This window comes from Neoarius graeffei, chromosome 6 (genome assembly GCF_027579695.1).
Source record: "Neoarius graeffei isolate fNeoGra1 chromosome 6, fNeoGra1.pri, whole genome shotgun sequence".
Classification (NCBI taxonomy): Eukaryota; Metazoa; Chordata; class Actinopteri; order Siluriformes; family Ariidae; genus Neoarius; species Neoarius graeffei.
The window spans coordinates 23,831,849-23,847,338 of record NC_083574.1 but is presented as its reverse complement, the minus strand read 5'-3'; the positions used below and the strand labels follow the sequence as shown (position 1 = coordinate 23,847,338).

The window sequence follows — 15,490 nt, the reverse complement described above, 5'->3', positions numbered from 1 at the left end:
AAGGACAAAGCGTAGAGTAAACATTGGGCAGTAAAGGATGGACAAAAGGAGGAGAGAACTTGAGTGTAAAAAAGGGAGGCAGTCCAGGATCAGGAAATGACTGCTTTTATATATCCAGGGAGACAATGAAGGAGGGAGGGAGAGCGAGTGAGTGTGGGAGTGTAAGTGTTAAGAGGTTTAAACAGTAATAGAGATGGAGACAAGTTCACTATATATTTATCTAGTTCACTTGATGTCTCTGAGGAAGATTACAGGAAGCTTGAATTTAGACTCCACGCGATGAAAGAGGCCAAGCGGAGCTGCTGTGTCTGGCGGCATTGATATGAATGTGGAACGAGTTCAGCCTCATTAAGCCTGACTCTAAACCACAGCACATGAGATGGATGATCTGCTGAAAGCTGAACACACACACACATGCATACATACAGATGCCCCAGTCTGATTTTAAACACCAAATGGCTAATTATTTGAGAAGAGCTTTATTTTTCTTGGGTCTTAGCAGGTGGTGTCTGGATAGTTTATTGATTTAGTTAGCTTGCATTTTAATGTGTGTTACTGCTGTGATTGTTGTGTGAGCAGTTACATAATAATAATAATCTCACTATTAATCTTCACATTTCACAAACTCTGCTGTGTATACATATATATAATAATGATAAGTTCAAATGAAACCATTTTCATTCATCTGCTCCTAATTAAGACCTAATAAATAAAGCAATAAAGCCTTAATGTACATTTCAGAATGCTGAAGAACTCTACAGATCTCAAACACATATGTACAGTGTATTTAGAGAAAGAACTTATGGAACATGTCATCAGGTCACAATTCTAAAAGCAGGAAAGAAAAACAAGTCTTAAAACATTGTTGCATAAATACACAATTTGCGTTGTAAATTTGTACTTCAAATTTTACTAATTACTAATTTTGTTAAAAATGTTAATAGCAAGTCATAAAATCGATCCGCGTGTCTAAATTTTCATATTTGCTTTAACTGACAGTGTAAGATCTGTAATCTCAGTTGTAGATAAATACATTTTAAGCACACATTGTACATATTTTTCCAAAATAAAGTTTAAAATGGACCTATGTTATCATCTGCACAAGGTCCAGCTTTGGGAAGCAGGTGAAGTGTGTTGTAAACACAACCACTAAGTGTACTCTTGTAGGCTACCAAACTGAAGTAAGATTTGAAAAAGGGATTCTGGTTGTCCATCAGAGGAGAATTGCCAAACTGTTTGGAGCTGACAGGAAGGCTACAGTAACTCAAATAATAATTACTCTTTACAACTGTGGTGAGCAGAAAAGCATCTCAGAACATGCAACAAGCCCAACTTTCAGGCAGATGGGCTACAGTAGCATAAGACCACATCAGATTTCACTCCTGGCACCCAAGAACAGGAATCTGAGGCTACAGTGGGCACAGGCTCACAAAACTAGACAGTTAAATATTGGATAATTGTTGCCTGGTCTGATGAATCTGTTTCTGCTGCAGCGTTCCCCCCTGGGTTCTGAAAAATATTCTCCACTTTTTTTTTCCTTGAAAAATCAAGTCAAACAAGTATTCTTCACTTTTTCTTATTTTTTCTTCACTTAGTCTGTATTTTTTCTTAGTTACCAACTTATCAAAGTGGACCTAATACAGGTTTATACTAGCCAGACTGGCACAATTCAAATATTTGTACAGATACATTACATATAAAATACATCCATTACATATAAAATTTGGCTCCAGTTCAGCCTCTAATAAGATAGGCTTGATTTTGGGCAGCATGTGCACCATCAAGCTAAAATAAACCTCTTTAGTTGGGGCTTACTTAAGGTTATTACCTCGCCCGGGACAGAATCCACCAGGGGGCAAGGTATTGTTTTCGGTGGGGTTTTTTTGGTTTTTTTGTTTTTTTGTTCGCAACATTACAGGAAAACGGTTGAACCAATCTTCATAAAACTTTTAGGATAGATGGGTATTGGTCTCAGATAGAACCTCCAACATTTTGAGGATCATCTCGTCAAGGTTATGGTGACCAAAAAGGTTTAAAAAAAAAAAAGCAAAAAAAAAAAAGCTCTAAGCTCAGACTGTAGGAGCGCTGCCTTGAAAATACCCCTCCCACAAACATGCTGATTGGATCACTACCTGCCTCATTTGCATACACTGTGCTGTCATCGCATGGTTTCTTGGTTTGTTTATATACGCAAAGGAAGGGGTTTTGGCCACACCCACTTTTAAACCCCATTGATAAAAACTTCCCCACTCTGATTTATTTATTACCTTGCCCACTACAGACTAGACTAAAGAAATCACTTTCATACACGTTTATGCTTATTACAGCAGAGGTCTCAAAAGTAGCCCGTCAGTGGCAGCAAATCACTATCTGTAGTCGGATTTGCCACTCTCTATTTTTCACTGAATAACAAAAAATATTTTTGTTTACATGTCTGTACAAAACTGAGCAGCACGCGACGTGAAACTAAGTTTCTTTCAATTAAATAATGGTCAGAGTTCCTGCTGGCGTTTGTCACACTTGTCACTGACAAATATACAGTGTCTTGCAAAAGAATTCATTCCCCTTGGTGTTTGTCCTGTTTTGTCGCATTAGAAGATGGAATTAAAATGGATTGTTGGGGGTTAGCACCATTTGAATTACACAACATGCCTTCGACTTTAAAGGTGCAATTTGTTTTTTTTTATTGTGACACAAACAATAATTAAAATGAAAAAACAGAAATCTGGAGTGTGCATAGGTATCCCCCCCCCCCCCCCCCCAAAAAAAAAAAAAATCAATACTTCTAGAGCCACCTTTTGCTACAATTACAGCTGCAAGTCTCTTGGGGTATGCCTCTATTAGCTTAGCACATCTAGCCACTGGGATTTTGGCCCATTCCTCAAGGCAAAACTGCTCCAACTCCTTCAGGTTAGATGGGTTGCATTGGTGTCCAGCAATCTTCAAGTTATGCCACAGACAGGTAGTGACAGGTCTTGACTTTGATTAGGTCATTCCGAGACATTGAAATGTTTCCCTTTAAACCACTCCAGTGTCACTTTAGCAGTATGTTTAGGGTCATTGTCCTGCTGGACCGTGAACCTTCGTCCCAGGCTGAAACCTCTGGCTGACTCAAACAGGTTTTCATCCAGAATTGCCCTGCATTTAGTGCCACCCATCTTTCCTTCAGTCCTGACCAGCTTTCTTGTCCCTGCAGATGAAAAATATCCCCACAGCATGATGCTGCCACCACCATGCTTCACTATAGGAACAATGTTCTCAGGGTGATGGGTTTGCACCACACATGGCATTTCCCATGATGGCCAAAAAGATCAATTTTAGTCTCATTTGACCAGAGAATCTTCTTCCATGTGTTTGGGGAGTCTGCCACATGCTGTTGGGCAAACTCCAAACATGTTTTCTTAAGCAACGGCTCTGTGGAGTGTATGGCTTAAAGTGGGCCTATGGACAGATACTCCCATCTCCGCTGTGGATCTTTGCAGCTCCTTCAGTGTTATCTTTGGTGTCTTTGTTGCATCTCTGATTAATGCCCTCCTTGCCCGGTCTGTGAGTTTTGGTGGGTGGCTTTCTCTTGTCCGGTTTGTAGTGGTGACATATTCTTTCCATTTTGCTATAATGGATTTAATGGTGCTCCCTGGGATATTCAAAGTTTGGGATATTTTTTATAACCCAACCCTGATCCATATTTCTCCACAACTTTGTCTCTGACCTGTTTGGCGCACTCCTTGGTTTTCATGTTGCTTGCTTAGTAGTGTTGCAGTGTCAGGGTCCTTCCAGAACAGGTTGATTTATACAGACATCATGTGACAGATCATGTGACACTTTGATCGCACACAGGTGGATCTTAATCAATTAATTGTGACTTATGAAGTGAATTGGTTGGACAAGCTCTTATTTAGGGGTTTCATATGAAAGGGGATGAATACCTATGCACACTCCAGATTTATGTTTTTTCATCTTAATTATTGTTTGTGTCACAATAAAAAACAATATGCACCTTTAAAGTTGCAGGCATGTTGTGTAAATTAAATGGTGCTAACCATCCAAAAATCCATTTTAATTGCAGCTTGTAATGCAACAAAACAGGACAAATACCAAGGGGGATGAATACTTTTGCAAGACACTGTAATCCTTCAGTGACAGAGAAAATTACTAGCAGTCGTCACGGTGACAAATGTGTGTCATCATTATCATAAGTCATCTTTTATAGAAATCCCTCTGTTTGCTGAAATCCAACCCCAGTGAAGAGACTTTGGGAAGCCAGAGTGTAAACAATGAGCACGTGCTTGTGACCAGTAAAAATTAACTACACATAATGACCACATGAGCACCAAGCTTTTGACCGATCGCAGTGCGTCATAATCGGCCTGGTGTGGTGGTCTTTGCATGAACCAAACAGTAGCGCAATCTAAACTGGTGATTTTTTTTTTTTTTGAGCAAGCTTCTTCCAGCACTGAAGAAACAGCCAAAGCAGTCACAGGAGAGGCACATTCAGAGCCCTGACCACCCCCGAGCACATTGGGCGGTGTCAGTAATACAGGGGTCGGTAAACAAAAACAAAAAAACGCTAAACTGAAAGTGCTGTCAGCCGGCAAACGACCTAAGGGAGCTCCGTTTCGGGGCTGTAGCCCCTGGGTATTTTCACCCTTAAGAAACATAAGAGATTAATAGAAAACAACTGATTTGGATGTCATCTGGGATTTTGAATGTTGTAAAGTAATAATGTAGTAATGTAGAATGTGTGTCTTTGTGATCCTAAAGGAGAGAGATGTGAGTGGGAAATGATATTTTTATTAAACTGACTATTAATTTTACTAGTGACATTAAGTCAGTGGCCTCAGCTTCCTGAGACATTATGGGTGTTGATAACTTAATAATAGTCAGAAACTGAAGTGAATGATAAAAGTGCAAAAAAATCAGTGATAAAGATGTCATAACTTTTGAATGTGTGTGGGTGATGATATTTCTTGTAAAGTTAGATATAACCTCGGCAATCTATCTATGCCAATCACCCTTAAAAAAATACAAGCCTCAGGAAAACTGGACTGAGCCCCCAGTCTGTTCAATAGCTCAAATAGAAATGGACTTTATTTTATTCCCTCCTATTCTCTGCCTCATACCCTTTTATTCCCCTAAACTTTGAGACCACTGTTACAGAGGGAAAGTGCGTTCCACTGAGCTCTAGTGCCGGGCCATTTGTGGAAAATAAGAGTTTTGGTCATGGCAACAGCATGTGTATGTCAGCCTCGGTTCGGAGGTTTCAGTTTTGAAAACTGTAAGAGTAGAATAATATAAAGTACAGACACTTGGTATAGTTTACTTCTATTATTTTTAAATTGTTCATTTTTGGATTACGCTTCGTTTTTGTGGCAACTGCCTCAGAGTAAATATCTCATCTCATCTCATTATCTCTAGCCGCTTTATCCTTCTACAGGGTCGCAGGCAAGCTGGAGCCTATCCCAGCTGACTACGGGCGAAAGGCGGGGTACACCCTGGACAAGTCGCCAGGTCATCACAGGGCTGACACATAGACACAGACAACCATTCACACTCACATTCACACCTACGGTCAATTTAGAGTCACCAGTTAACCTAACCTGCATGTCTTTGGACTGTGGGGGAAACTGGAGCACCCGGAGGAAACCCACGCGGACACGGGGAGAACATGCAAACTCCACACAGAAAGGCCCTCGCCAGCCCCGGGGCTCGAACCCAGGACCTTCTTGCTGTGAGGCGACAGCGCTAACCACTACACCACCGTGCCGCCCAGAGTAAATATATATGCTATATTTACTGTATGGATATGGTATCAGAAAATAATTTTATTTATAAGCAGTAGCCACATGTACCCATAGGGTACCTATTTTTTTTCGCGATATCTTCCTTCATATTCATCATAAGTGCTACCGAGCGAGGTTTGTTTTGCCTGGCAACACTTGTTTGTTTCTTTGTTCTTTTGTTAGCAACATTACGGGAAAATGGCCAGACCAATCTTCATGAAACTTTCAGGATAGATAGGCATTGGTCTCAAATAGAACCTCCAACATTTTGAGGATCATCCGGTCAAGGTCAAGTTCACCAAAAAGGTCAAAAAAAATTTTTTTCCGCGATACCTTCCTTCATATTCATCATGTTTACTTCAAACCAATTCCAAAATGTTAATCTTTCAATTCTGCGTCCATTGATGTGCTACGTGATGGGGCACCTCATAATTTTATTAGCAGTTGGGGGTCACATGTCAGGGGAGTCTAGGTCATTACTAAAATTTGCATATTTTCCATTATAACTTGAAAATGGTTAGAGATGTTTATCATTATCAACATGTAGGAAATCATATATGGGCTTTCATTTGGCACCATGACCTTTGAGCTTGAGTGACCTTGAAAGGTCAAACTCAAGGGCACAGGTTTTCAGAGGCTCATAACTGGGAAACAGTTCAAAAGAGAGAGATACTTAATATCAACATATAGGAAGTCATATATGGGCTTTCATTTGGCACCATGACCTTTGACCTTCAGTGACCTTGAAAGGTCATACGCAGGGTCATGGATTTTCAGAGGTTCGTAACTGTGAAACGGCTCAAGATAGACAGATACTTAATATTATTGACATATAGAAAGCCATATACGGGCTCTCATTTGGCACCGTGACCATGAAAGGTCAAACTCAAGGTCACAGGTTTTCAGAGGCTCATAACTGGGAAACAGTTCAAGATAGAGAGATGCTTAATATTACTGACACATAGGAAGTCATATATGGGCTTTCATTTAACACATGACCTTTTACCTTGAGTGACCTTGAAAGGCCAAACTCAAGGTCACGGGTTTTCAGAGGGCTATAAGTTTAAAATGGTTCATGATAGCCAGATGTTTACCATTATCAACATATAAGAAGTCCCATATGGGCTTTCAGTTGCTGCCATGACCTTGATGACTTTGAAATGTCAAACTCAAAGTCATGGATTTTCATAGGACTATAACCTGACAGCTGATGATTGAGAAATATTACTGTAGCAGTTCCTGATGTGGGTGGAGCACAGAAGCACGGCAGGCGAGAGTTGATGGTCACACACAAACTCTTTATTTAATTTATTTTTAGCTTTTCAGCTTTCTTTCTTTCTTTCACTCACTCACTCACTCACTCACTCTACACGCACACATACGTTGTGGTCAGGAGGGAGCCCCTTTTCGCTGCTCTCCCCCTCCTTTTATGCTCCGTCCCTGTAACAAACACACACACATTAATTGACAGCAGGTGGAATGACTTAGCCACTTACCTTCCCTGACCCCGCCCTCCATTCACAGACTGCTGCTTGGCCACGCCCCTGCTGCCACAATTACCATAATCAACATATAGGTATAAAATAAGTGCTGCTGGGTGAGGTTTGTTTTTCCTGGCAACACTTGTTAAAGCATGGAATTATTCAAAAGCGGTATAAGGATTTCAACACAAAACTGGATTTACAATTGAACAGAGTCAAGAGGAATCTTAGAACAACCAACAGTGAAGGAATTCAATTTTCCCGTCGATTTACAAACCGAACACAGAATTCCTGTGCGTTTTTCATCATATGTCTGCCACAGGAAATCAAAAAGCCACGCTGCCTGAAACAGAGCTCCCTTCAGTCACTTGCTGACTAACAGCGCTTTCACGTTGGCTTTTTTTTTTTTAATCAACCCCTGTATGACACTGTCCGATGTACTCTGAGATGGTCAGGGTATTCCGAGTATTCCTCTCTGTGGCTGTTTCGGCCCTTAAATCATCTTCAGTGCTTGAAAAAGCCTGCCCAAAAAACTTCGTCCGCTAAGACTGCGTCATTGTTTGGTTCACGCAGAGATAATTACACCACCACACCAGGCTGATTAAGATGTACTGCAATTGGTCAAAAGTTTGGTGCTCATTTGGTCATTAGTCTATTTTTATTGGTCACAAGCACGTGCTCATTGTCTATCTTACCTCCGCCTCTTCAATGGGGTTGGATTTCGGCAAATGGAGGGATTTGTGGAGGGATTTCTATAAAAGATGACTTATGATAAAGATGACAATTACATTCGTCACTGTGATGACTGCTAGTAATTTTCTCTTCATCACTGATGGAGGATTATGTTTGTCAATGACGAGTGTGACAAGCGCCAGTGGGAATCCTGCTGCTGTTGCATTCAGATGGTAGGGTCAGAATTTAGTGTGAGCTGGATGAATCCATTGACACAACCTGCTTTGTGTCAGCAGTCCAGGTTGGTGGTGGTGGTGTAATGTTATGAGTGGGGAATGTTTTCTCAGCACACACTGAGCCCTTTAATGCCAATTCATAATCGTTTGAAAGCCAAAGCCTATGAGTATTGTTGATGAAAATGTGCATCCCTATTTGGCCAGAGTTTACTCCTCTCATAATGGCAACATCCAGTGTGATAATATGCCATATCACAAAGAACAGGTCGTCTCGGTTCGGTCCCATGGCCTCCACAGTCACCAGATCTGAACCTAATAGATTCTGCTCATTGTTAACCATTTGAATGTTTCCAACACCTTGTGGAATCCATTCCAAAATGGATTTTTTCCCCCTTCACAGTATTTGCTTATAGTTTTCATGCTGTGATGTCTGTTAAGCTGACTTGTAGTTTCCCATCATTTGTGACCCAAGGTGAAACTGACCATTTGTTTCATATCTCACTGACTCAGTTTAGCCTAATTTACACTGCTGAGTAAAGCTTGGGTTGAGGAGCAACCCAGGCAGCTGCTCTAAATGGATTAAGGACATTAGGCTGCATGTTTTCTCAGCAGTCGGAATAATGAGTATGCTGATGCTCCACTCATCTCCTGCTGTAGGCAGAGACGGGGAACACCACGCCGACATTTAATTTAGAACCAACACACAGGCCTTTGTTCTGAGATTAAGGATAAAGAGTGTTTCTCTTGAACACTTGGACTGGAGAATCAGCCCTATATTAGTGTGTGTGCTAGCAACAAACTTTGTAAGTTTCTTTCTCTCTCTCACTCACTAAGTGCCATGGTGCCACAGTACATTAACATCTGACAGCACCTGACATCCCTCTTGGTGTGTGTGTATGCATGCTTTTTTTTCATCTTCTAAGAGAAACCGCATGGTATTCTTTAAAGATCTGAGTCAAAATAAGATCAAAGCTTTCATTTTAAGCACAATTGAGAATAGAGTCTGCATTATAAGCATGCATAGAAGGCATAATAAGAGACACCAGACAGCTTCCCCAATTACTTTTCAACATTTCTGAGTTATAAAACCAGTATGGCCATTTCAGGCATGCTAGATTTAATATAATATATTATTCTAATCTTCTGGATGTGGTCACATGGGTGGGGCAGAGTGATTGCCATCCCAATTTTCAACCCAGTTCTGGCCTCTAAGGGCTCCGGAGTGGCACAACAGAAAAGCATTCACCTTATTGTCATGGCGATTGTGAGTTTGAATCTTGACAATTCCACAGCTGTCTGTAGCCAGGAGTCCAAGAGAAAAAAAGTTGGCCATGCACTGTGGGTGTGTTTAGTATTAGCAGCAGTTCGTGAAGACGCAGTGACTGGGTTCAGGTGTCGCAGAGAAAGATCAAACTGAGACAAAAAAAAATGGGATTTGACCAGATTAGTTGAGGAGCTATAGAGCAGCTATGTCGTCATGTGGCCTGTCATTTTGCATCAGGGAACAATGCAAAATTCTGCAAATTCAATGAGATTCTGCAGATGCAACCCTGTACATAATTAGGTCATGGAATCCCTTAGTGCGTCCTTGTCCTCCCTTTGCTGTTGTCGAAAAACCTATGCACGCTGCTTCAGCAGTATAATGTGCTCCTTTCAAGTCACCCAACCAACTGTTTCCCAGAATGCCCAGCAGTTCTCAGGATCCCTCATCCATGACATGCTTTGTATGCTCGAATATCTAATTCTCTCATTTCCTTCCATTGGATTTGCCTTTTACTCTGGGTCTTTTTAAATATTTAATCCCAAGTTGGTTATGTCTGGTTATAAATATTTTACTTGACTTTCTGTTTCTTTGTCTTCTTTCTCTTTGTAATTCGACACTGTTGTAAATGGGAGCTTGTAAATAAAAGCAGTTAGCCTCTTTTTTTCCTGAGATTTCAGTGAATAAATAAATGAAGCTTTTTTTCTGTGCCTCTCCACAGATTTATACTCGCTCAGTAATCGAGCCCCTGCCTCCTGCCCCTGCCAAAGATACGCCCCCATCTCCTGTCTCTCCTCCACCTGCTGAGGGAGGTGGCGCCACTCCAGTGGCCTCCTCTACCATGCCACGGCCTGCCGACAAGAACCGCAAGAAAAAAATGTCAGACGAGGAAATTCTGGAGAAACTGCGTAAGTGTTGCACACCATGTTTATGGTTCTCGCTCTACTAGAAATGCCTCCAAACTCGAGACATCGTCCTTTAGTCTGCTCACTTCCTCTTTGCATAAAAACATGCACTCATGCTTATTAAAAGTCCATCATGATTGTATGTAATGACTAATGCTAGCTATCAAGTCAAAATGTGAGTAAATATTTTGCTCCAAGATCCATGTTTCTCTAAGTCTATATTTTATTAAATACTCATGCTACAGATGCACTCAGGTCGCCCTCTGCTGGTAAGAAAGGGATGCTGCTTCAGAATCAATCACTCCTTCAGTGTGTCTTTCCTCCAATTTATTTCAGCCAGGACTCCTAAAGTGTCACTAGTTCATGGTTGCCAGGCTTCTCCACTGACTTACCCAACACTCCTAGTGTGTATTTGTTGAGTGTGTTCCCTGTGTGGCCTCAAGTGAACACTCTGGCATCATAAACTATATCCACAGCCTCTGTCCTTTTGTCTGTACCGTCACTAGGGTTTTTTTCCCTGTCTTTTCTTTTGTTAACCACTGTTTCTCTTGGGTTTTTCTTTTGTTTCAACTGTTAATGTCCTGTTTTTCTCTGAGTCTAACTGTCTGTCTGCTATTTTGTGACTATTTGAGATGATTGTTTGGATTGAAGAGAAAGCGAACAAGTCCTAGAAATCCACCATGAGAATAATGGTCAGGTGGCTCAACTTGCTTGTCTCACTCTGATTTTTTTTTTCTACATACTGACATTTGACTTTGATTATCCTGAAACCACGTCTGTGAAGAAACCCATCGAAACCAGAGCAGAGATGATGTGGAAAGAAACTGTGCAAGTGGACAATCATGTATCTCCAAAAAGGAAAAACAAAATCCTGTCCAACGTCCAATATTAACCCAAGCCTATGGGTTAATACATGTATACAGAGAATATTTTACCCCCTATATTAGTACAGTTTGGTCTGGCAGGCATCTGAGAGTTGTTAGACATTAGGAGACAGAGAAAAATACACACACACAAGATGCAACGTCCTTCACTGAATATTCTCATTAAGCTGTATGTTTGTGTCTGAGGTTTCTGTGCCTCTGTGTTTAGGGAGTATAGTTAGTGTGGGGGATCCAAAGAAGAAATACACACGCTTTGAGAAGATTGGCCAGGGGTGAGTCTTCCTTCACATTTGTATTAACAGTGGCAAACTTTTACAAAATACCTTTTTAAAACTCTCAACCATTCTCTTTGTTTGTGAACTCAGGGCGTCTGGAACAGTCTACACCGCAATTGACATCGCCACAGGACAAGAGGTAAAAGAAGAACCTCAAAGATGCTGTAGTGTAGATGAAGAACAATGTGCTTTTCAGTAGCTATTGATGTGGGATTTCATCAAATGAAAGCAGAAATTCAAAGACCACTCTTGGACTGGAGAAGAGAATGAAAGTGCAAAAGAGAGGGAGCAAGAGAGAGGCCTAATGGGCTGTGTGAAACACACACACACGGCTCTTTGATATGGCACTAAAGGTTTTCTTTTATCTCGCCGGCTTTTAGGTGGCCATTAAGCAGATGAATTTGCAGCAACAGCCTAAGAAGGAGCTCATCATCAATGAGATCTTGGTCATGAGGGAAAACAAAAATCCCAACATTGTTAATTACTTGGACAGGTAAGATCATCACAGTCAAAATGTAGACAGTGTCCAGGTCGTCCCAGAATTAGATTAGATTAACACATACTTTATCTTACCAACAAAGTCAAAAGGACCAGGAATTCATCAGAGACAAAGTTTCAGATTAGTTAGAGTTTCAGTTATTTTCATTCATTTTAGTATTTATTTTTCTACATATACTCATACAACATGCTCATTTTGGCTGGCCAGTATGACAGCTTTCTGATCAGTAGGCAATACACCACTGGTCTTAACCACTGGGGTCTTAACCACTGAGCTACCACTGCCCAAATAAAAATAAATAAGAAGAAATCAAAAGTAAATACAGTATAATAATAAATAAGTGATGATAATTAATGAATAAATATTATATCTAATGAATAAAAAATAACTAAACATTTATTCTGTATTATAGTATCATATTAAAACATCTTTAATGTTACAAACCATGTTTGAAAAATTGTGTGTGTGTGTGTGTATTTATTTATTTATTTTACACATCCAATTTTAAGGGCAATAAACAGGTTATATAAAATAAAAGCTTTTCCATGACAAATTGGAAATAAGATTTAAAAAAAAAAAAAGGCTGGATTAATTCCAAAGACAGTGTTTAAGACAAAAGTATATATTCACCATTTAGAAAACAACTTCATATACAAGGGAGTGGTGATATTTTGGGAACAGGATTGTGTGTGAACATCACTTACATCACTTTTTTTTTTTTTTGTGCCCAAACAATATGTGATGATTTTCACACCAAGAGACCTGCTAGTCTCTCCCACAATTTCCTATCAGTATAACACTGTTATGGCAGGTCCATAAGGCTTTGGCTTTGGTTTCTATAGATACCCCCTTTGGTTTCTATAGATACCTCCTCTGTCCTCAGGCTGTAATGTTGCCCATGGGAGTAGATGGATAGATTTCTCTGTCTTTATGGTTACCACTCCATTTCCGTATTGCTTCAGGCTGTCGCTGTGTGGCTGCCGTAGTTACTTTGTGTAATGCAGCGTGTTGCTGTGGTGCTGTCTGGTTGCCATAGTTACCTGGTTGGCGACGAGTTGTGGGTGGTGATGGAGTATCTGGCTGGAGGCTCTCTGACTGATGTGGTGACGGAGACGTGCATGGACGAAGCGCAGATTGCCGCTGTGTGCCGAGAGGTGAGTGAACGATATTTTAAGAATGTTAGATTTTTATGCCCAGTTTAAAGTAGCTCACGTAGTCCTAAAGGACAAGTGTAAAGTAGTGTAGACAGCTTGAAAGTGTTGACAGGGCCTGGTGTAAAGTAGTGTAGATGGCTGTAAAATGTATTATGTCCCAGACTATTAATGTTACCCAAGGTGAGTAGCATTAAGTAGTGAATGTACCAGTGGAAATAAGTGTAAAGTACCATACATAGCTTGAGTGAACTAGTGGAAAGGTAGTAAACAGTCTGAAAAGACTCTTGTAAAGTGGTATCCAAGTAGTCCAAGTCTAGTAGTTTAGCCCAAGGAGCCTAGTGTAATTTGGACAGCCTGAAAATTCTACCATTAAGGGCAGTGGTAGCTCAGTGCTTAAGATGTTGGACTACAAATTGCAAGGTTGCAAGTTCAAATTCCATCACCACCACGCTGCATACATGTCAACCTTTGGTCAATCAAACCTGTATAACCAAAATCCTTATTTCCCTTATAAAATCCTTATAAGATGCAAATTAAAATAATTTACCTAAAATTTGAATGATAATTAACAATGATATATCCCAGTTACTTTTTATTCAATATTAATAACAATAAACCTTCAGAATGAATACAAAGCTCCAATGTTTGTCAAAAACACAAAGTGTCACTCTAATGTTCTGAATTGTACACCATGACAGCTTTTTTAGCACTCTGCACCAATACCTCACTAGGCTGCATGTCACAGCAAGTGTCTAGCTGTGTTGATCTTACACTGCAGTAGGCCAGGTCAGTGTGTCTGCATTCAGGTTCTTTCTGCTCTCTGTGTATATCTTCCTGACTTGAGAGAAAACTCTCTCACAGTCAGCATTACTGTGGGGTAAACAGAGCACTGCCTAACTTGAACTAAAATGCCCACTACCTTGTGTTTTCTGTCTTTTCCAGTTGTTGGCATATCAGTTTTTGAGCGCGCATATACTGTCATCAGTGGCTGATTTTGCCTTTGGCTTGCATTCCGCTGATGTAGTTTCGATTTGAAATGTTCTTTCACATCATACACTCCTGATGTTGCAACTTTGATGTCATGCACACACAGTGTGCAGTGTGCGTATTCTTCGTTTTTGGAGGCTGGCAGTTGGATTATGCCATTGAAAAGGTCCTTCCATTCAGGGAGAAACCTACCGCTGTATTGTGTTTTGAATTTCTTTGCCGGAGTGCCCATTCAGAATCTTTTCAGTCGCTATTGAAAGTCGCTCAGGTGGAAATACGCTTTTCAAACAAAATGTTACTTCACGGTTGCCGGGATTCTCGCAATGCGGTGTGCGCATGATCAGAAGTGGAACGAAGTCTCGCTACCACAAGATAACGCGCGATTTCATAAGACTCTTTACTGGCTGTGTTGCAAGGATGGACAGCGGTGGAGCAGACAGAGCCCTGGAAAACTTCTTCCTCCAAAAATATATTTTTTATTTTTTCTATTTTCAAAACTTTTCTTAAAATAGTGCAAATATTTACAGTGCACCAACCAAAGGTTCAAACTGCCAAAAAGAAAACTATACAAACAAAATAAGAAAACACAAAAATAAAGAGGCTTCAAGTTTGCCAGACTAAATTAAAAAGACCCTGAACAAAACTATTAGTCAGCCAAACCACAGTACCTTCAAACAAGACGTTCCAACCACAACTGAGGCTCTGGAGCTACTACAGAGCTTACATACCCACAGCCCCTCCCCCCATGGGGACTCGGGGTAGAATAGGTCCCTAGCACCCCCTTGCTGATCGTAAGAGGCGACAAATGGGGCGACTTGTTTGCCGTAAGTTGCTACCCGTGTCAGTGGAGGACGATTGCCTGGTTCTTAAAGAATGTGGCTGGCTGCGGCTCCCACAAGTCCAACACAGTGCTTTGGCTCCTACTTCACTTAGACGGGAGGTTGGAAGGGCCCGATCCAATCAATCGGCTTGTCAAAGTCTTTTATTTTTCCTTAAAGACTTTGGCTGAGGGTCAATCGAGTGATATGAACATTTTTGTTTAAATTGCTTGAGTATACCATCCCTGTATCCTTGATGCATATCTGGAGGAGAACCGCAGCTCTGTGCATCCCCTAGTTGGGCTCCGAGGTGGGTGAGGAGCAGAGATGATGAATTTTTATCCACAAATATGGCTACTAATCAACCCAATAAGAGAAGATTCATGGATCAAGACTTGGATAACGGCTCTGAAATGGCATTGATATACCCCCCTAAAATAAATAACTGGCCCAAATTTATAGTTCTGGAATCTGCAACACCAGACATGCCCCTCGCTAAGTTGTCCCCTTTTGCGATTCAGAAAGGAATCTCAGGAAT

General features: G+C 40.7%; 1 protein-coding gene across 2 annotated transcripts in view; it reads left to right on the top strand.

Annotated features, from left to right (window-relative positions):
• Positions 1-15,490, top strand: part of pak1 (p21 protein (Cdc42/Rac)-activated kinase 1) — a 243,751-nt gene that overhangs the window by 205,765 nt on the left and 22,496 nt on the right. For both annotated transcript variants that reach the window (XM_060923465.1, XM_060923466.1), the window contains exons 7-11: positions 10,152-10,338; positions 11,428-11,491; positions 11,585-11,633; positions 11,875-11,987; positions 13,030-13,147. In XM_060923465.1, coding sequence (XP_060779448.1) covers positions 10,152-10,338; positions 11,428-11,491; positions 11,585-11,633; positions 11,875-11,987; positions 13,030-13,147 — 531 coding nt within the window. The remainder of the gene's footprint in view (positions 1-10,151; positions 10,339-11,427; positions 11,492-11,584; positions 11,634-11,874; positions 11,988-13,029; positions 13,148-15,490) is intronic.